General features: G+C 31.5%; 1 protein-coding gene across 1 annotated transcript; it reads left to right on the plus strand.

Annotated features, from left to right (window-relative positions):
* Positions 1-6,031: 6,031 nt before the first annotated feature.
* Positions 6,032-7,374, plus strand: LOC133298663 (transcription factor MYB44-like). The gene has a single exon (XM_061497995.1). It carries the CDS (start codon positions 6,141-6,143, stop codon positions 7,017-7,019), a length of 879 nt encoding a protein of 292 aa, XP_061353979.1. The 5' UTR covers positions 6,032-6,140; the 3' UTR covers positions 7,020-7,374.
* Positions 7,375-23,729: the final 16,355 nt, after the last annotated feature.

Here is a 23,729-nt window from a genome sequence, read left to right on the forward strand (position 1 = left end):
ATATAAATATAAAAATGACATAATTTGAAAATTGATCAAATTTTTCTATACAAACACAACTCACTCATTTTGTTGACATGATATGGCATCATATGACTTGAATAACCTATAAGAAGATAAAAATAGCTTAGTTTCATATTTGCGGGTTGTCACGCAACATGATCCAAAGATTCTTTGTTAGTTTATGGCAAGGTGAATATAATAAGAATTTGAAAATGTTTTGTCTTAGAAACAGAGATGTCTAGCCCAATAAAGCTATTATGTTGCTTTTAGATATAGGTTCCCTCTCCAAGGTATCTATGGATTAGATACCCTTGAGTCATGCATATCACTGTGCATAGAAGAACAATAAACGACTTTGCCAAAAAGGTGTTTGTGCACAGTGACAACATAACAGTAAGAGAGAAAGCATGCGCACCTGTGGGTTTAACCTTTTATTTATAGAGTTTACCTGTGGGTATTGAGTGCTGGACCTTCAGTGCTATTGTGAATGGCTCAATCCCATATATTATGCTGTCGTATTAGGATTGGTATCTTTGATTGGATACTTTTCCTTAACTGTAATTGATTTATATTTGGATTTCTCTTTGTTTGGCTTATCAATAGATGAGCCTCATATATGAGTCCATAACAGATAACATATTGATCTGAACACGAATTTCTCATGTCGTGATAGTTGTCGTGTTGAAAATTGCCACCTCAACACCACAGAAGTTGTTGGCTTTCCAGGTAGAATCTTTTTTACACGGCTTGTTTATCTCTTGCCCACTCGAGATGTTCAGGTCACTTGACAAAGAACAATGAGGAAGCGATGTCCACGTAGTCACTGGCTATGACCACAAAGTTGACCTCCGTGAAAATTGGAATTCTCTTATTGAACTCGAATGTTGTGGGACAGATAAAAAAAATTGATGTGAGAAACTAGAGCTGGCAAACCAAGTCGGCCAGTCTTGATCCGCCGCCAATCCGTCAAAAAATAGGGCGGGATGAGTTGGTCCGCTTCTTGAAAATGGGTAGAAAATATCAATACGTCCTGTTTTAAGATGGGTGCGTCAACCTGTTTAAAAAAAATTAAAAATAAAACATATTTTTTGAGTTTTATAATGCTATTTAATTCAATTTCACACTCCTTTCAAAATTTTCCAATCTCAAGGCTAAATGTATGTTAATATTTACTCGCATAGTTATCAGTATCATACGATACAATACAATTCACAAGCGCAACAATACATATCGAGAGGGTGTATCAGAAAAGGATTTTATCAAACGATACGTATATAATACGATATGAAATTCAAATCAAAATTTATAATTTTTATTATAGAAATAAAGATTTGATTTTTGATTTATATTCAAAAATAAATTTTAAAGCCAACATGAATGATAAAAGGAAAGAAATTATCATACAAGAACAAGATAATGCCAACAAACTTGAGAAGCGAAATGATATTGTCAAAAAGAATGATAAGAGAAAAGGACATCAAATTGTTGAACAAGAAATGAGAGATTAGTCAAATGACTACACTAGTGAAGATGATGATGGATTAGTTGTGTCACTATTAGATGCTAATAGTGATAGTAGTGATAATATTAATCTTGATGATTGATGAGTGATAGAATAATTGGTTTGCACTTTAGTTACTTATGTATTTTGCTTATTGGATTCTTTTTGGCAATTGGATTTGTAAGATATTAATTATATTATATATTTTTAAAATATTTTTTATAATATTTTTGTATCTTACGATTCCATATGATTCACGATACAAAAAACCAGGACAACCGATATACGATACATATTGCGATTCAATAAACTTGTTTACTTGGATAGTCTCTAGAAACTCATTTTTGTCTCTATATATGAATAATCATTGTCATAAATAACGTGTTTTCTTTTTTATTGTTCTAGGGAACTACTAAGATAAAAAATTTGGATCTGGATCCTCTCATGTGAAAATTCACATGATCATGTCATGTGGGGAATCATAAGTCATAACTATACAAAGGTGGACCAATGGTAATAAAGGAGGAGAGAAAAAATATATTAAAATAGGTAGTTACGAAATCATAACCGTTGATTTACCTTTGTATGGTTGTGATCTTCCCACATGACCATATCATGTTTTTTTCCACATGAGATGATCCATTTTCAAAAAATTTAAAGGGGTAGGATATTATAACAACCAATTAGTATTACTACCAATCAATTTCATTGTTAGGTCGATTATGTTGATCCAACGATTATATTTATTTCCATCTTTGTATGGTTATGATTCCCCATATTTATTGTGAAAACATTAAATATAGAAAATCATAACCATACAAATGCGAAAATAAATATAAAGTATTAAATATGGGGAATCATAACCATACAAAAATGGAAATGAATATAACCGTTGGATCCACATAATCGATCTAACAGTGAAATTGATTGGTAGTAACATTGATAGTAATATTATTTGATTGTTATATATAGAAACAATTTATGAGATATGATATTATGTTTATTTTACATATTTATCTTGATACCATTAAATTAGAATCTCAACTAATCTTCATCGTTGCTCTTTCCTTTTGATATTTTGATCCAATAATATTAGAGAATATATGTAAAATAGACATAAAAAAATAGATTCAATATCATATCCCATAAGAAATATTGTGTTACTTTTTTTTCTTCCGCTTCTTTCCAATCGTGATACTTTATTAAATTCGTGACTTGATGCCAATTACCTAAATCCTTTAGGTTGTGTTTGGTAGCAACTTTCTTGAAATTTACCTAGGCATATGAGATTGGCATTTGGGATTGTCCATGTTTGGTACATGGTAGTAAAAAATTTTCCTAGCTAAGTGATTTGCCTAGCCATTGATAATTGTTTGCAAAATCTGATAAACTGCATGGTACTCAAATCCCACTTCCAATGTGGTATTTCACAAAAGCTAGGTAAATGAAAAAATTTGGCACCATAACTACCAAAATTACCCTTTTATAAAGCTACCTTCATCCTTCACCATAACTGGAAGCAGAGTGCGATGAACACAGAGGCAATTTCTAGAGGTTTGAATAGGCTAAAATGATGTGGCAATTTCTGATAGATTTATGACACTGAATGAGAGTACTCTTCACACAATCAAACATAGACAGCGCAAGATGAGATTCAAAAAATTTAAAAAGAAGGGGTATTTTGGTAATTGCAACTCATTTTCCCATCAATATTTTAACTCAAACCAAACATAGACTTTATAATATTTACCAAATTTTTCCTGTAAATTTTTTTCCAACCAAACAACTTTTTTTACATTTTCCTACCAAACCCATTTTCCAACCATTTTCCTATCAATTACATTTTTCTAGTATTTAAAAAAATTCTCCTCAATCAAACGCCTCCTTAATGATAACAGTTATATTTGTTATTGATATTAAAAATCGTATTTATGACACTCGATCCAGTGCATAGCTGACGCTATTTTATCAAATCATCACAATCAATGTATAAATCATTTAATTAAGAAAAAAATGTTTGTCATTTTAAATGAAATAAAATAATATTTATTGAAAATTAAAAATAAAAAAAAACACTCACTTTCTCCTCCTGTTTTTTATTTCTTGTATCTATCTCTTTCTTAACTTATGTCATTTAAAATGATAAACATCAAACCCTTTAACTAAATAAATATCATTAGGTAATTAAGTAAATTGTTTTTTACTCATGTGCATTAGCTCCTCAAACTCTCTTGCCTTCCATGTAAACAGAATTATAGCAATAAAAATTGGTACAACCGTTCAACTAACTAATAGAATAAAAAACGTTAATAATAATAATAATAATGAAAAGTCTTGCATCCTAGTGTACAAATTTTAAAAATTCCAAATTTAATGGTTGAAGTGAGGGTTTTGCCGTTTCGGCAAGGACTGGAAAGTGACGCTAATGTGGGGAAGAAGGCCGTTAGGAGCCTGTGACTTTTGGGGTTTGACAGCCTGGATTTTACTGACAGGATATTAGTTGCGTTCATCCCCAGATTATGCTACTTATTTTGGTCCTTTTCATCGCCAGCTCAGCACTTGCGTTTCCATGCCTTCTCTTCTTTTTTTTCTTCTTTTTTGATAATAACCTTCTCTTCTTTTTTATTTTTCCGTTCCTTGAGTTTAATATTTTTTCAAATTAATAATTAAAAAACTTCATTGAGAAGAATTAAAATTACTCTTCTAAAAAAAATTTGGAATAAATTTTTTTATTACAACTTTAAAATTTATAACCCTTAAAAAACTGAGCTAGAAAAAAAAAAATAGAAAAAAGAAACGCTGTCTTCCTTCAATTCGAGACTCCGGTTTCCAAACTCGCTCGGTCAGTACTCAAATCCCTCGAGCTAAGCTCATGCCTTGATATTTTTCGGAAAAACTGCTAATTAGAATCCATGTTCATATAAATATTCTCTTAATTAATAATAAACAACGTACTCAATAATTGTATATGAAATATTGAACCAAAAGAAATTGAATAACGAAGGAGGTTATATTTACAATCCCTTTTTCTTACAATAATTTTATGGTGGTTGAATTAAAATCAAATTAAAAGTTACAAATAATATGAAATGATAATTATTAATTTAATTTTGATTCAACAAATATAAAAGTGATTTTAAGAAGTTATACGAAAAAAAATTATAAATATAACATTTCATATATATATTTAAATATATACTGTTTGATACTTTCTTTCAAATTTCCAACTCAAATAAACATTTTAAAATTAATTATGAAATATATTTTACTTTTGTCAATAGAAGAAATCTAATAGCAGTTGATCAACATACTATTCAATTTTTAATTTCCAAAACCACCTGTAATTAGTTATCTTTCAGTTGAAGCCACACTTTTATTTTGTTATTATTTTATCTTGTCCGTTACTATAGGCAAAGATTTTGAAGTACGTGCATTTTTTTTGTGTGGTTATTATACAGCTGGAAATAGAGAATACAGTTTTGTCTTGAGTTTAAGATAAAGCTTGATTGATTAACGGTTCAACGGTCATGGTCGAGAGGAGGAGATATTTATGAATGCGTGTGCATTCTTTTCTCTACTGGTGGCAGTATTATATGGAAAATTTTAAAAATCCTCGAGTTTTCTTAATTATCACTTTTTCCTCACAAATTTTTTGAATCACTTGTATTTTTATATAAATTTTTGTATTTTTGTATAAATTTTTTTATCGCTTATCCCTTAACTTAAAGTTTCTTTATCACTTACCCCCTCCTTTAGAGAGATAAATGATAAAAAAATTTTAAATTAAGAATAAATGCTTTAAAATTTTGAAAAGGAGATAAATGATTATTAGAAAAGTTACAGTAATTTTTTTGAAAATTTTCTTTATATATATATATATATATAAATTTCTTCAGTCACTTTAGATAAAAATTTTTATAGTTAATGCAAAAACTACGTCATTTTGATTAATGAAGAGTGTTTTTGTAATTTTAAGTAAACTAATGAAGGGTGTTTTAGTAAAATGAATATGATAAAAAAAACAAAATTATAGAATCATCCTTCATTAATTCACCTAAAATTACAGAAACACTCTTCATTAATCAAAACGATATAATTTTTGGGATAGATGTAGTCTGTAGATAACCTTTCTAAGGTGACTGTAAAAATATTTATCCCATATATATTATGTTATTTCATAATCTTAAATTTTAATGGTGGATTTGGGCTGGCACAGGCATGCATGGCAGGATTGGTAAAAAAGTTCAAGTGTAAAATTGAGTTTGAGTAACAACATAAGATAAGTATAGTTAATTAGTTATTACTTATTAGATCACAACTGACTTAACAGCAGCACCGATAGCGTGATCATACGTGTAACCGTTACGGGGCTCCAACTCCACGCGTGTTAGTTTGACAGCTGTATAGTAACTGCCTTGCCAACCGCCCCAACCGGTCACCACTACCGGCCCAACCGGTCATTCTTATCGCTTCGCATTTTCTATTTCTCCAAAACCCACCATCATTTCTCTCAGAGTTAGAGGTCACGCATCCTCTCTCTTCCTCTCCCGCAGTTATAAATTTTAATTTCATTATTTTTTTTGTTCCTTCTCTTTCTTTTTTTTTATGATACTGAGTTTGTTAACTTAATCGTTCCATGGCGTCGGCAAGGAAAGACATGGATCGGACCAAGGGTCCATGGAGCCCCGAAGAGGACGACGCGTTACAGAAGCTAGTTGAAACCCACGGGGCAAGGAACTGGTCTCTGATCAGCAAATCCATTCCGGGTCGATCCGGTAAATCGTGCCGTCTCCGGTGGTGCAACCAGCTGTCGCCGGAGGTGGAGCACAGGCCTTTTACGGCGGAGGAGGACGACACCATCATAAGAGCGCACGCCAGGTTGGGAAACAAGTGGGCCACCATATCTCGCCTCCTTAACGGTCGCACAGATAACGCCGTTAAGAATCATTGGAATTCCACTCTGAAAAGGAAATGCCCTTCCCTCACAACCGATCCCGATTCGCGTGATCATCAACCCCTCAAAAGATCCTCCAGTGTCGGTGCGGGCTATTTAAACCCGAGTAGCCCATCCGGATCCGATTTGAGCGATCCTGGTTTGCCCGCTATGTCCACACCTCCCTCTCAGGTTAACGTTTGCAGACCCATTGCCGTGGTTCCCTCAATCCACCTATTCGAAACTGCGTCTTCGGTTAATGATCCACTAACCTCTCTTAGCTTATCACTGCCCGGGTTCAGTTCCCCCAACAACGGGTCCGGGTCTGGGTCGAACCATGGATTCAGTTCCAGCCCAACCCAGGTGATCCAGACGAGACCACCGTCACCACCGCCGGCTCAGAGCAGCGACGACCGTGGGAAGCAGATGTTCGACGCGGAATTCTTGGCGGTGATGCAAGAGATGATTAGGAAGGAAGTGAGGAGTTACATGTCAGGGATTGAGCAGAATGGACTGTGCATGCAGACTGAAGCCATTAGAAACGCTGTGGTGAAGCGTATGGGAATTAGCAACGTCGAGTAGAGAGGGAAAAGACGGTGGTGTCCCTTCGGAATTCGAATCAGCCAGCTGGCCACGAATCGCAGAGTAGTGGAACGGTGTTTGTTTTTTTTTTTTTTTTCTTAGTTTAATTTTAATTTCCCTTTCCTCAAGGGTTAAAAAAATGATAATAATTTTCGTACTGTATGTACATAACGACAAATCGAGGATATCAGAACTGAACGGTAATCAATTTAATACTGCATTCTGTTTATTTGTTAGGAAACACGGTCTAATTTAAAGAGCAATTTTATTTGCTACAAAATAATTCTTACCGAGATGATTGCGTCTAATTCGCAATCAGATGATCTTATATAAAAGATCAAAAAAATTTAAAAAAGATTCCGTACTATCTAAAATTATTTAATAATTAAAACAACGAATATAAAGCTCTGAAGACTGAACTAAATATGAAGAGAATGGGAAGCAAGTTGGTGATGGGGCAGAGAGAAGGACATAAAGGACACAACCGTTTTTGTTTGTGTTCATCAATTTGAAGGAAGAACAGAACGGTGGGATGCATGATTGACAGAAGTGGGTCCAGTTGGAATATTTTGTTTTGCGGTGGGAACTTGTTGGGCAAGTGAGTAAAGTGAAGCCAACGAAATTAGGGCGTGTTTTTCACATGCCATAATATAAAAGTCCGACCAATGATAAAAAGTCTTATCAGTGTTGGGCCATTGAGTGATCCACCCATAACAGTAGAAAGATTCAAGTTCGTTTTTGCTTATGGTAGACTCTGAAATTTAATTTTTGTCTTGTAAGTCTAAACACATGCAATATAATTGGTCCAATTCATCGGTTGGCAAATTTGGAAATTTCAACCCGCCAATTCATTTAAGTTCACCCATGTTAATCTTGCACTTTTTTTTGAGTTAATCAGTTCTCTAAATTTCATATAATTTTTTTTAATACCGTTAATTGTGTCTTACTAAAGAATACATGCACTATCTACAAAAAAGAAAAATAGAAAAATACATGCACTTAATGACAAGAAAAGGAAATAGAAGAATCATTAGATAATAATTGATAAGATCTTTGAATAAAAGTTATTTGCCTAAAATTTCACAAAAAATATTGAGAAAATATTTTAGAGATATATGTTGTCTAAGTTTCTATCAAACTGATTATGTCTAAAAAATAACTAGCAAAAATACTTGAATTGTATGAGTATTTTTAAATTTAACAAAACAAAATATAAAATGATAAAAACATAAATTGGGAAGGGTGAATTGCCCGTACCACCTCTATTTTAAATCCTTACTTCAAAGTGAGCCTTTGGAAATATTTTATCTAGAATTATATTTAAAAAATGGGAGAGGTTAATATGATCATTTTTAAAATATAAATTAATAGTGAAATAGGTAAAAAAAATGAGAAGGGGTGCACTTACCACCAATTAAGTTTATTACTTATTATCATTAAATTTTAATTGTTGATTTTTATCAATTTGACGATTATAATTTATTGGATGATACTTATATAAATATGTCTCTCCCCAAAACAAATAACTTAATATATTTGTAATTATATTTAATAAGATTTTACTTTTTTTTATTCATCATTTTCTCGTAGTGTACTTAACATTACATATTTATGTATGTCAGCGTTTATAAAAAAATTTTAGTAAATGGATGCATGTGTTGTCCATTTTCATTATATCTTTCATAATATTCACAATACCATCATACCTGATCATTTTTATTTTTGGCTAATTGTCACTCTGCCTATTCAACATATATATTTAGGAAAAGGATATTATAACAACTAACGAGTATTACTACCAATGTTACTACCAATTAATTTCACCGTTAGATCGTTATGTTGATCCAACGGTTATATTTATTTCCATCTTTGTATGATTATGATTCCTCATATTTAATACTTTATATTTATTTTCACTTTTGTATGATTATGATTTCTCATATTTAATGTTTTCACATTAAATATGGGGAATCATAATAACCATACAAAGATGGAAATAAATATAACCGTTGGATCAATATAATCGATCTAACGGTGAAATTGATTGGTAGTAACATTAGTAGTAACATTAGTTGGTTGTTACAATATCCTACCCCATATATTTAAGATATTTAGGGCTTAAGATTTCTCATGTAGCAAATAGATATAACTATAACGTGAATAAATGTCAATGTAGATAATAAAAAAAATTTCTTAATTGAGAGCATTAACATAAAAAAAAGTTAACAAATATTAATGTTTATAATTTCAAGAAGTTGAGTGCTTTTTGTGACTCTTTCCTTTGTGCGTTTTGTTAATTCACACATACATGCATATTGTTAAAATATAAATCTAGAAGGATTTTATTTTTTACTAATCTTTTTATTCTTTATTTGAAAACATGACCTAAATGCTTGTTCTAGAAGTAAGTAAAATGTTTATTGACTAAACCACATTTTCTGACAATATTATGTTATGATGCATGGTTAGCATAAAGTGTCTCGAGATCTAATTTGTACAATCGTCACATAATATATCACTATCAGTCACATAGTTATGTTTATATAAACATAAACTATCACCATTAAATTTAAGAGTATTCGATTTTATTTAGTTTAGATAACAAAACTAAATGCCTAGATATATTAGGTACATAAATAGTTTGAAATAGATCCAAATCATATTTGGGGGTCAAGAACTAAAAGATATATGATTACACCTTCCAATGGAACTTTCATTTTATTACCCATTGTGAACATCATATTTTAATTTGTCCTACCTTTGCACCATTCTCCACTTTTGTTTATTATATTTAAAGGAAAGAAAGCAATCAAAAATTAAAAATGAATGAGGACAATGACAACTCCTTAGTCAAAGAAAATTCTCTACTAAATTCAGAGCTTAAGTAGCTTTGCATCATGGAAATTCAAGCTAAAAATAGAAACTAGTCAAATGAAAAAGAAAAAAAAAATGTTTAATAAGTAAACACCAGAATGAAATATGTCATGTGAACTCCGCTCTAGGCAAAATCAACAGAGAACAGAATGACAAAGGATGGGATCTCATCCTATAAGTCCACGCAAAAAAATCAAATGAGGGGAATCCCTTCTGAACAGTGGCGGACCTACGTATGTTTTAGTGTGTGCAAATGCACACACAAATTTTTGGAGAAAAAAATATATATATTTTGGGTCAGGAACAAAAGTCACAGGATCCAATTTAATCTCTTAAAAAAAAGCCGACTCGTGATCCCTTTAAAATTCAAAATAGACCCATGTTAGTTCTTTTGAGGGATTAATGTGAATCTTTTTGAATTTCAGAGGACCATGATTTTGATTATCTGAGTCTATTTTTGAATTCTGAGGGATCACGAGTAGACTTTTTTTCCCTAAAAGATTAAATTGAGGCTCGTAATTTTTGTTGAGAACCCAAAATGTTCTGTTGTAACAATTTAGTTGACTCTTGATTACTTTTTTTATATTAAGTTAAAAATTTTCTTATATATATATATATATATATATATTTTAATATATTTAAAATTTTCTTTAAATTTTTTTTACCTTATTCTTTTATTCTAATTGTGCAGACATTAAAAAAAATTTCTAAGTCCGCTATTGCTTCTCAATGAACATCAGAGTCTCTAAACAGAGGAGAAGAAATTGGAAAAAGAAAGGAAATGTTTAGAAAAGGGGAAAACATAAGGTCATGAGAGATTCAATAAGTCTTTGGGCTTGTGCTTGGGTGAAAATACATAGAGGAAAAAATAGAGCCTCCTTGAATACAGATATGGAATTGTGGGTTCAACCTTGGATGTAAAAGTTCTCAACTTTTACCCAAGACCTCAAGGAAAATAATTATTTCAACGGAGATAAAATAATGGCTCTATTATTTATTTTATTTTATTTTTTTTAATGGTGAACCTCACTATTTTGTCTATGTTGCATGAGATAATTATCTCACGCAACATGAGATAAATAGATCTAGCTCAAAAATATTTCTTCATGTGGAATAGAAGCCTGGAGATATTTTTCGATATGCAGAGACCCTAACCCGCCATAGTATCTTGGATTTCATAGCTTTGTCCTCACTAAATTTAAAACATTTTCTCAATTCTCTACGTAAATATTGTTAACGATGTCATCCTGGCAACTTTACCACTTTCTCAATTCTTTATGTTTATCATTTTTGGCCTCGAAAGCGAAGGAGCTCTCAACCCACACTCTTACACTGCACGAATATGGTTGTACCAGGATTTGGAGAAGCATCACTGGAAGCAAAGGCTGCTAAAACCATCCACAATTTCTTCATCTATATCAAAGCTGGCAAAAAAATTAAAATAATGCATTTAAATTAAATAATTACGCATTTAATGCTGTTTTGTAAAAAATTACACATCTGCTGCACAATGTGGCAATGGAAGAACGTTTTCTGGCGGAGGATGCTAGTGCTTCAGAAGGAGATGAATCACGTGAGATGGGTGTGTCTCAAATCTCAATATTCCATCAACCAGTCGTCGCGCAAATGCCGCAGTTGAATGACGTTGCGTCTGCCCCGTTCGGTATTCACCATGAAGGTAATTGATCCCATTTTTATATAGCTGAATAGATAACTGATTTAATACCTGAATTAGTAAGTTTGTATTAAAAAATTATAATCCGCAATTGCAGGTGTCACAGATGTTATTCCTTTTTGGGAAGGAATTCCGCATTATTCCTACATTGATTGGAGTTATCGGAGCGAACAAGAATCATGTACTGATGGTTCGGTCTCTGGATCGGCTTCAATACAAGGTCCGTGGCAACTGGGTGACATGTTATTTGTCAATCAAGAATTTGCGACAAAAAAGATGTCCAAATGGCACTTAAGCACAACCTCATTAGGGAGCATTAAGAAGCCATTGTAATTGAGAGCACGCCTGCAAAGTTGTCCATGAAATGTTGTGCATATGATCAAGGTTGTCCGTGGCGCGTAAGGGCGATCAAACCGGTGTTTCATGAAAATTGGAAGATTACGAGATGGGGTGGAAAACACGAATGTGTGAATGAGCACATTTCCCAGGGTCATAGACAGCTCGATGCGGACGTTATTGCAGATCTCGTCATAGGTACGTATTTATTTACCGTAATGACATGTCAATGTTTACGTACTGCCGTGTAATTAAATTTGTTCGATGTTATCGAGGCACTGATATCCTCTTCAATGCAAGGATGATAAAGTCAGAACCATCTGTGTCAATCTTTTTGGTGCAAGAAAGGATAACTGCTAAATATGGCTTTAAAGTTTCCTACAGAAAGGCGTGGTATGCGAAGCAGAAAGCGATGGCAATTATGTACGGCGATCGGGAGGAATCGTATGCTTTTTTGCCAAGGTGGTGCGAATACATGCTTCACTTTTCTCCAGGTTCATTTTATCATATACAAACAAATGATCTTTATGCCGAGCAGAGCTTAGTTTCTGGAAAAAAGGTTTTTCATCGCATTTTTTGGACGTTTAGACAGTGTTTTGAGGCGTTCAAATTTGCCAAACCCGTCATACAAATTGATGGAACACATTTATATGGGAAGTACAAAGGAAAATTGTTGGTGGCCACAACCCAAGATGATAATAATGAATGTTTACCGATCGCTTTTGCCATCGTAGAAGGCGAAACTTTGGAAGCATGGGATTGTTTTCTCGTTATGCACTCCCTAACTAACTACAAAGTTATGCACTCCCGCATTAATAACATCATACATACGAAATTTACGAAGTCCCTAACACTATTTATAAATCACTAATTAATATGCTAAACCCTAATGCATAATTAAAAATTAATAATAATAACTACGTAATAATAAAATTATTATATCATTACAACATTCATAGCATGCCACAAAATTTCTAAGTGACTATCCTAATGTTCCAAGTCTCTAATATACAATCAATCCTAACATGTATTACTAACTAGCACTGTAATTTAAATGTATACATATGAGGTATTATGACCTTACCTACGTTGGCAAAGCTTCGCTACGAACCGCGGTTAGAGAGAGGTTAGAGAGGTGAATGAGTAAGGAGTGAAAAAAGGAAAGTGGGGTATATATAGCTTGCACATGAGACGCCCCCTTTGGGCGTTACATGTGACGCCCAAAGGGGGCGTCTTCCCCAAGGGAGAGACGCCTCACTGGGGCGTTCATTGTGCAACAGATGTGTAATTTTTTACAAAACAACATTAAATGCGTAATTATTTAATTTAAAAGTATTATTTTAATTTTTTTTTCCTATCAAAGCTTCTAGCATCACCACGACATCACCATACTCGTAACAGATAGCCTTTTCTCTTTTTTTCCTTTCGAATTCAAAGGATGAGATTTCGGATACCCCATTTTGCTAACCATTAGCTTAGGATTTGGACCAATGCATCAGAGATCTTTTTCTCTTCTTAATCTATTTAGTTTGTTTATATTATTTAATAAAACTTTTAAATAATTTTATTATATTAAAGTTTACCTTTTTAATTTTAATTAGAAGATATTTGCATATCGGGTAATGTATATGTACATTTTAAGTAATTATTTTAAAAGAAAAAAAGAAGTAAAGAAATAACAAAAAGGTTATTGAAGTTTCTTGTGTTTATTTTTTAAATTTTTGTAATTGCTGATTTCATGTTATTTTGATTTTAAATTACAGTGTTATTTTTGAAAAATTAGTTATTATATATGTGCATATTTTGTCTTGGGTAATTATTTTTGTTTTCATCTCATAAATTATTTTTAATAAAATATCCATGCAACCATTTACAACATTGATATATGGTCTTCCATTCTCAAGGATTGTACATATCATATGGGTTTACGTATAATTATGTTATCTTAAACATTGTGTAATGTGGATTCACTTTCCGAATAAAATGGTTTTCTTTTAAAATTTCAAATTCAAAATTTGTTCTTATCTATTTAAAAATATTGTTCTAAATTTCCATTATCCCCGGCAGTGAATTACAACATTGATTATATGATTCGTCATCCTTAAGTGTTGTAATTTCGCTAAAGTTTACATATAGCTACGTTATCTTAAATTTTAAGCAAAGATGGATTCTTTTTAAAAAAATTAAGGATATTTTCACAATTATTTTCAAAAATTAAAATTAACAACATACAATTATTTTCTAAAGAACGGTATAGCTTTGAGTTTCCTATTGTATCAAGGGATATGTCGGAGCATAATTTTTTCCATCAAGTCCAAAAATAAATTTTCACCTTTGTAAATAGTAAGTTGTATTTAATAAAATTATTTGGGGTGAAACGAATATTTTAAAAATTTACAAATAACTCTCACAATTAATTCAAAGGAAACTGTTTTTTAAACGGACCGTGTAGGGTGCAAACATCTTCCCTAATTGTAATTGACTCCTGAGTCTGCTTCAGTTTTCAAAAACCAATTTTCTTAAACAAAAAAAAGTTTTCCCAATATTTTTATAAATAAATATTGTTGGCGACTCCATTATTTTTCAATTTCATTTTTTCGCCACCATATAACGATCCTGTTGTAATACCCACTACTAGAAAAGTCTTTATTATCGATGGAATTTTTTGACGAAAAAAATTCCGTTGAAATTACTCACAGAATTTTTGACGGAATCTGTTTTCTAGCAAAACTTTTGACGAAAAACCAATTCCGTCAAAAGTTTTCGACGAAAATCAGATTCCATCGAAAGTTTTATTAATTAATATTTTTCCTCTGTTTCATGTGAATCTTTTTAAGACTTTCAAATATGATTTTTTTTTTCATTTTGACTTAACATTTTAGAAATTATTTTTTCGATATAAAATGAGGGTTCTATCTTAATCAACTCGGCCAAGGTTTCATCTTAATCAAGCAACAATTAATACACTTCATTTGATATATACACACACACACACACACACACGTGTGTGTATGTGTGAAAAATATTTCTCAAGCAATTTGAGATATATATTTATCTCCATCCATCCAAAAATTACATTGTTTTGTTTATTTATTTCCTTGTATTAATTGATTCACCTTTGAATGATTACGATTCTTCTTTTCTCTATCTTCCTTTATCACCATTGATCCATCTTTATAAGGTTATTATTTAGCAAGTAGAGATAAAGTTATCTCAAGCAACTTGAGAAATGTCAAGCATTATATATATAATAATAATAATAATTTATATATATATATATATATATCATTATATTATGCATTAACACACAATGTATATCAATCTATATTAGATTGAGGGTGACCGATAGATTGAGGGTGAATAGGGATGAGAATGATGGAGATAATAGAGAAAGTATGTTATAAAATATGGAAATGGAAAGTGACCTCATTGCCCCTAGAGTATGTTTATATTAAAGTAGTTTGTTCTAAAGTTGTTAGAACTAATTACATTTTAAGATTAGTTGGAAAAATAATAACATCATACACATTCATATTATTTTAGGGAAAACTTCACTTTGACCCTAATGTGGTTTATATGATTTATCACTTAGATCCTTTGACAAAATATCAAATCAAATATTATTTTATTTTATCTATTTTTTTACTCGACATCGTTACAAAATTATTAAAAAATTGGAAGTTCTTATTTTGATGATACATATTTAATGTACATTAAATATATTTTAATTTATTTAATTAATTTCATTTTATGATATCATAGAAAAAGTATATATTTTTATATTGTTACTTAAGAAGACAAATTGGTAACTGATATATTTTGTAACCACAAGGTGACTAAGACCTCAGGTGTTAAATGATAAATTTTTTAACTGATATATTTTTAATATATGAAAAAAATAGTTTATTTAATTTACAGTTTTGAATATATATATATATATATATATATATATATATATTATACAGGGAGAATTAACTTATGAAATCATCCTATATTTTGTTTTTTTATCATCTGCATATTCATGTTATTTTTTATCTTTGATTTTATTTTAAAAATATGATATTTGTATAATATATTTAAAATTATATAATTATATAAGGACTCATATAATTGTTTTCACTCTCATTATCTTAAAAAAATTAAAAAAATTTACATTGAACAATGTTTAATAGTTTAAATTTGTTATGTGTACACACCATTGAATGACACTTGTCAATATGGCTATTTCAAACTCCTAATTAAAAAATTTATATAATTTATTCACTTTTATTTTCCCACCATATTTTCTCAGCCCTAGCCTAATCTGTCTTTGCAAAATGTAAGCCCGGTTCTTCTTTGCAGCTCCGTAGTGGTTATTGTTCGATATCTCTTTCGTCCCCTATTCTAGCTCCTCCTATTGGTTCTCCTTCGATAGCTCTTCTTATGTCGGTAAAATTTTCTTGTATTTTTTGTTGTATACCACATGAGTAAATGATTGTTTCTTTATTTAATGCATTGAATGTTGAAATATCAGAGTTTCTAATGGAATAGGGAACAACCTCCAGAAGCTATCGCACCCTCAAACTCAAGAAGCTTGGTGTTCCTTATAAACATGTATGATCTTATTCCTTACTTGCTTCATGCTATGCATAACTATCTACTCTGCGTGTTTTTTGCTGGGGGTTATTGATTTTTCTATAATTTTGTCTTCGTAGAAGCATTCATGAAACCATTAATTTTTAAAGTTAGGTTTTTTAAGGCTTTGATGGTAAGATGTTGAATAAGACACTCAGTATTGGGGTTTGAAATGGTCCTGCATTAGTTTTTCAATTGGGATCCTGAAAAGCCATTTTTTAAAACAACTTATTTTGATTTTGTTCAACATTAAATAAAAACAACAATAATGTGTAAGTTAATAATGGTATGAGTCCAGAATTGGTATTAGAACAATAATAAAAACAACTTATTTTGAGGGTGTTCAACCACGTGGTCCTTCTTTCTTCTTCTTCATATTTTGTGCAACTTATTTGGGATGTAATCCAATTGAGCTTCCGTCGTAGGTAGTAAGGAAAACAATATTTGGAGTTCCACTGTTGCATGTGATGTTGCTCTGGTCAAGAAGAACCAAGGGATATGGAGTAGCTTCACGGTCAAAGTGTAGGAAGACACCCCTATATGTGTGATTAAATAATCATTGGGAGGTGCTAGGAGAAGTTGAATATACTCTACGGATATAACTTGCACCGGTCAATTGGAGGGATTGTCACGGACCCATTCGCCGTGGGTTGGGCAGTGTTCAAGCATACATACACATCTAAGGATGACCGTGACGAGTGGTGCAATGAGAGGGCAAAGGCAATGGCTGTGAGTATTATTGATTTTTACAACATTATATTAACTTCGAAAGCTGATTAGTTTTAATGCACTTTACTTTAACACAACAATTTTGTTCTATGTTTTTATTAGGATGACTTTATGAGAATGAGGGAAGAGAGGGACAGTCAGGTCACTCCAGGAGAGAATGCTAGCAGTGCAGTCTCAGATAATGAATTAATCGTGCAGGCTGCTGGTGGGGTTAGCCGTAAAGGTCGAGTCTTTGGTTTAGGTACACAGGCAGGAGTATATAAGCAATCTCAGTTGTCCAGCAGAATACCACTTGGATTGTCCCAGTATGAGCATGACAGGATGCGCACATTGATTATGCAGTTGCAGGGTACAGTTGCACAACAAGAGGAGAGGGCTGCACAACAAGAGGAAAGGTTCGCAAAACAACAGAACATGGTTGAGCAACATGATAGTCTCAGAGATACGATGCAGAGGCGAATGGATGTTATGGAGAAGCTTATGCGAAGGCTTCTTGTGGAATTCTTAGATACTGAGGATGACGACGAGACTCAGCCGCCGTCTCAGGACCTAGGTGATGACCATGATCATGCACGTCATCCATCAACATGACTTTTGTATCTTGGTTGGATGTATATGACATGAACTATTGTACATGAACTGTTTTGATTTCTATATGACAGAGACTTTTGTATATGAATGTCCCTTTTCATTAGTATATGTCTTGGACACTTATAGATATAGCACTCTTTTGATTAGTATATGACAGGGACTTTTGTATATGTATGTCCCTTTTGATGGGTATATGTCTTGGACATTTATAGATATAGGACTATTTTGATTAGTATATGACAGGGACTTTTGTATATTATTGTCCCTTTTGATTAGGACTCTTTTGATTTTGATATGACAGGGACTTTTGTATATGTACGACCCTTTTGATTAGTATATGTCTTGGACATTCATAGATATTGGACTTTTTTGATTAGTATATGACAGAGACTTTTGTATATGTATGTCCTTTTTGATTAGTATGTGTCTTGGACATTTATATATATAGGTTTATTTTGATTAGTATATGACAAGGACTTTTATATTTATAAGACTTTTCATTAGTAAATGCACAGGGATTTTTGTACATTATGATAATTTGATTTTGATATTTTATCTACTTTTATTATATTTGTTTATCAGGTACAAAACATAAATTGATATTAATCTTGTAGACATAAATTAAAAAAAAAATCGACGGAAAAGTAATTTTGTCAAAAATTTATACAACAGCTTTCGACGGAATTTCATTCATTTTTCGTCGAAAATTTTTGACAGAATTTATTTTCCATCGAAAATTATCTCAAGATTTTTGGATGGAATTTTATTCATTTTTCGTCGAAAAATTTAGACGGAATTTATTTTTCGTCGAAAATTATTACGAGATTTTTCGACGGAATTTTATTCATTTTTCGTCGAAAATTTTCGACGGAATTTGTTTTTCGTCGAAAATTATTATCAGATTTTTAGACGAAATTTCATTCATTTTTCGTCGAAAGTTATTACAAGATTTTTCGACGAAATTTCATTCATTTTTCGTCAAAAACTTTCGACGGAATTTGTTTTCCGTCGAAAAATTATTACCAGATTTTTCGACGAAATTTCATTCATTTTTTATGGAAATAATGTCCGTTGACAATTTTCGACGGAATCGCTAATTCTGTCGAAAAAAGCGTTACCAACGAAGATATATACCACAGATACATTTCCGTCGAAAATTTTATTTTTGACGGAATTTTTCCGTCGAAGAAAAAGGCTTTTTTAGTAGTGACCTATAATGATAAGCTTTTCATTTGGTCTTGTGTTTCAATCAAGAAATCGAAGGAGGCTCTGTCCGACGAGGGTTGTGCATGGATTATGTGCAACTCTATTATTATAAGTTGGATATACAATACAGTTGATCCACAGCTTTAGCCCTTCATCAGGTGTTTTGACACTGTGAAGGAATTGTGGAATGACTTGAAAGAGCGTTATTCAATGGAGAATGCGCCACAAATTTATCAACTCAAGGCTAGCTTGACGAACATCAGGCAACAAGGAATGTCTATTGGACAATGTTACATGCATCTACGTGCGATATGGGATGAATTGAAGGCCCGTGAAGCTGACCTTACGTGCTCGAACGATGATGGTTGTCCTTTTACCAAGCGAGCTACTGAACAAAAGGAAAAGGATTATGTGTAGCAGTTCCTCAGGAGACTGGATGACTCCATATGTATGGACATCTTCAAAAGCAGATATTAAACACTGCACCATTGCCAAATATCAATCGTGTCTACGCTATGATGACTCAAGAAGAAACTCATCAATCCATTGTTAGAAAGCATGCTGCACCACTACATGCAATCGGATGCGCAGTTCAGACGTCACAGCAGAAGACTCGTGGCTCTAACACGTTGGACAAGCGTAAGGCGTAACACTACTTTAATAAACAATAATTTCATCTTTCCTTTATTTTATTGTTCCATTATATATTTGTTGTTAACACTGCCGGTTTCTGCTTCTACTTTTAGCTAAAACTGAAACAAGAGTTAAGAGTGATTCTTTTTGTAAACGAAGGATATTTGTTAGCTATAACACAAACACCATGTTATTTACGTAGTGAATTCGAAGGATATTAAGAGCTTAGAATACTAAACAGAATTAACTCTAAATATGACTTTGAATGATAGTTGGGTCTCTTTAAATTATATATATATATATAAGGGAAAGTTATATTTATAAATTTTTTGTTTACAAACTCTTACAAATTACATTATATATAAGGGAAGGTTATATTTATAAACTTTTTGTTTACAAACTCTTACAAATTACATTAAGTATGACCGGTCATACTTCTATCAACAGTGTATGACTGGTCATACTTAGTGTATTTTGTAAAAAAATTTATAAATGGTCATACTTTTTGAGTTTCTACAATGTGTGTTAAAGTGTCAGAGTGTCGGACACGACACGTCAGAATTTTTGAAGTGTAGATGCTTCATAGCTGTATCTAAATGATACTTCATATCCGTTGTTGGTTGTGAACCAACTTCCATTGTTCATTTACTTATTACTCTTTCGTTTTGTATATCCCATTTTTTTGTATATCCCATTACCAAAAATTCATACAATTCATTCGTCAAACATTATCATCTCATTCTCTTTGTTTTATTGTTTTAGATTTTTTAAAAAAACTTTTTCCTCTATCATTCCTTTTCTTTTTCCTCAACAGTGATTTATGCTAGCTAATTAAGATAATATCATAAGAAATAATGATTTCGAATTAATTCTTTTACAGATTATCAAGGAGAAATTTTTTGAGATGGTTCCAATATTGATTTCCTTCTTAATTTGGATCTTCGATCATATATATATATATATATATATATATATATATATATATATATATATAGGATCTATTTATCTCATGTTGCATGAGATAATTATCTCATGTAGCAGAGACAAAATAGTAGGATCCACAATTTAAAAAATAAATAATGGATCCCACTGTTTTGTCTCTGTTGCATGAAATAACTATCTCATATTGCATTAGATAAATAGATCTTATATATATATGAAATAAATATTTCTACAACCACTTTCAATAATATTATCTACAACTATTCTTTTTAACTAAGTCTGACCAGTAAGACATAGTTATAGTAATAAAACAGTTCTTTTTTTTTCTGTCCTTTTTTTTCTCACTCCACAGACATTGTCGGCTGACGTGGTGGAGAAAGAAAATGCAATTTTTATGTCTTCCTGGTCAGACTTAGTTAAAAAGGGATATGATCTTTTGACACCAGTATCAAATTTAAAGTTTGACACATCATCTGAGATTAGTTAGATAAAAAAAAAAATCAACGACTCTGATTTGTAAGCCTGTGACACCATTGATCTTTTTTATCTAACGATCCTCACATGAGGTGTTAAACTTTAAATTTGACACCAGTGTCAAAAAATCTTACCCTATATATATGTGTGTGTGTAAAAGTTATATTTACAAAAATTTTGTTTACAAACTACACTAAGTATGACCGTTCATACTTTAATCAAGAGTGTATGATATATATATATATATATATATATATATATATATATATATATATATATATATATATATATATATATATATATATATATATATATAATCTCTACACAACATTTCATGACACCATTTTTTTACTCATAGCATTTTCATGTGACCCCTGTAAAAAAAAATACTAATCTTGCAATATGGTTACTGCCATTTGATTTTTTTTATAGCAAAATAATAATTTCCATATAAGATTTCAAGTAGTAATGGAACATGCTAAACTTGTGGGCTAACCTTTATCTCATCTCTTGCATTTTCTTGAAATTTTTAAAGCAAAAATTAGAAATTGTGGTCGATGTAAAGTTGAATATTTATTGGTATAACATATGCATATGAACCTGGTACAAGAAAAGTGACTGAGCCATAGTAATATTTTTTTTTTATACTTGGAAGAGAAGCTTTTGATATATCATGCTGGGAAAATTTATGCCAGTATTATAATTGGAAAATATACTTTGATTGTGTAAAAAGCATAAAATAATAATAGCAGCAAACCATACAATATTTTTGTTGTGACACTGATCTAATTAGTAATAGTTAATGGACTTTATAGTAAAGGACACCTTACTTTGGTTTGAGCTCAACCATATGCATATTTCTCACGGTCAGAGCCCTCTAAGGTTGGGCATAGTTAAATCCAATTAAGGCATCAAGCATAAATAAAATATACTTTAATTGATTAAGTCTAATTTATTAATTATTTATTTTGTGCATGAGAAGGTATTTTCTGCATAAATGCGACTGAAAATGTTATAGCTCGAAAATTGAGAATATTTCTCACTTGTATATTTTATTTGTTATCTAACATTTCCATATTAAGACACATGGATTGGGTGTACTTACGTGGAGCAGGACGAAAGATGCTGATTTAAATCTATGAAGATCATACCGAGACATCTCTGCACCTCTACATGTTTGCGTAGATATGTAGTTGTGGGCACATTTTTTAGGATTTATACTCCTATCATCCTTTTGAGTGTAAATATTGATAGGATTTATACTCCTATCATCCTTTTGAGTGTAAATATTGATGTAGAAGTATGAAAATTCCTTATTTTATACGGTGCTGATGATTTTGGCCTGCGAGTCACTAATTTTAATTGTAATTTTTTGGCAACCTATATGAGATATTTTTGTAAGCTGCAGTTATTTATGACTATAAATTATTATGTGAAAGAATTAATCCTTAGATTACTTTTATTTTTTTTTTATTGCGTAAATTATTTTTAAGGTGGTAAATAAAAGATGTGAAGTATTCGATAAATTAATTATGGAAGGTGTTAAAAAAAAAAAAAACATTTCTTACACTTCATTCAGTCCTAAAATCTTCAATACCAATTCAAGTTTCCCACATGGGTATGTAGACCTTGTTCGCGGCGCAAGCTAAAAAGTTCGATACCCGAAAAATGATTCATTTTTTGTTTACAAATTCAAAATGATTGTAAAAGTCATTCATTACTTTGACGTGGGTTTCAGGCCCACGTTAAAATGTGAGCGGGCTGTTTGATACTTGGAGTTGTCAATTAATTAAGTTTAGATGGGTTTCTTTGTAATTCGTTAGGTCAACCTTGTATGACAGCCAAGGCAAGTTTGTCGCGCTCTTATAATGTTAACCATGTTTAAACGTCCAAGTTAAGATGGATCACAACCATCAAATGGAGACAAGGGATATAAAAATAGGAATTAAGTATGCGTAGATGCCACAGCTTCAACTTCTCACTACTCTAAAAAGACAGACCAGCATCTAGACTTTTCATTAAGAAATAGTTTGAAGGACATCAACTGTGATAGAAGAGTAGTCACCCTGTGAATAAGAAGAGATGCCGCCTACAAAGGACAACACAGAGCACACTATAAATACAAAGGGTACAATATCATGTACAGATATCTCTCAATAACCTTGTGTCGGAGTGTCTTTGCTACTTATCTCAATCACTTCCATTGAACCAAAACTACCACATAAGCACTTCGAGAAGAAGCCTATTCTACCTTGCAACAGTCTTGAGGTCCATAATTTTCAACCTTCAACCATGTGTGATTTGGCCCATGCTATATTGGGGAATAACCCAAAGCAAGGTTTTTGTCATGCTTTAAGTATGATAGTAATAGTCAAATAAATATTAATTTAATACTTTAATTATTTAAATTATAATCTATTTTATTATTGTACATTATATAATATATACTATTATGGATTTTTTTTTATACTTATACTATTATGGATTAAAATACATATGAAATAAGAATTCTAATAAATAATTTAATAAAGGGTGCAAATATCATACAAAAAAATGATGTGATTATATCACGTCATAAGTCCATTGATAAATTAATCTATTTGTAAAATGATCATAATTTAGGAATTAAATATAAA

The sequence above is a fragment of the Gastrolobium bilobum genome, unplaced genomic scaffold, assembly GCF_033153095.1.
Source record: "Gastrolobium bilobum isolate Gb01-03AN ecotype WA unplaced genomic scaffold, APGP_CSIRO_Gbil_v1 utg4434, whole genome shotgun sequence".
NCBI classification, from domain to species: Eukaryota; Viridiplantae; Streptophyta; class Magnoliopsida; order Fabales; family Fabaceae; genus Gastrolobium; species Gastrolobium bilobum.

Coding starts and splice junctions, on each gene's coding strand:
- LOC133298663 (XM_061497995.1), top strand. CDS start 6,141: ATGGCGTCGGCAAGGAAAGACATGGATCGGACCAAGGGTCCATGGAGC.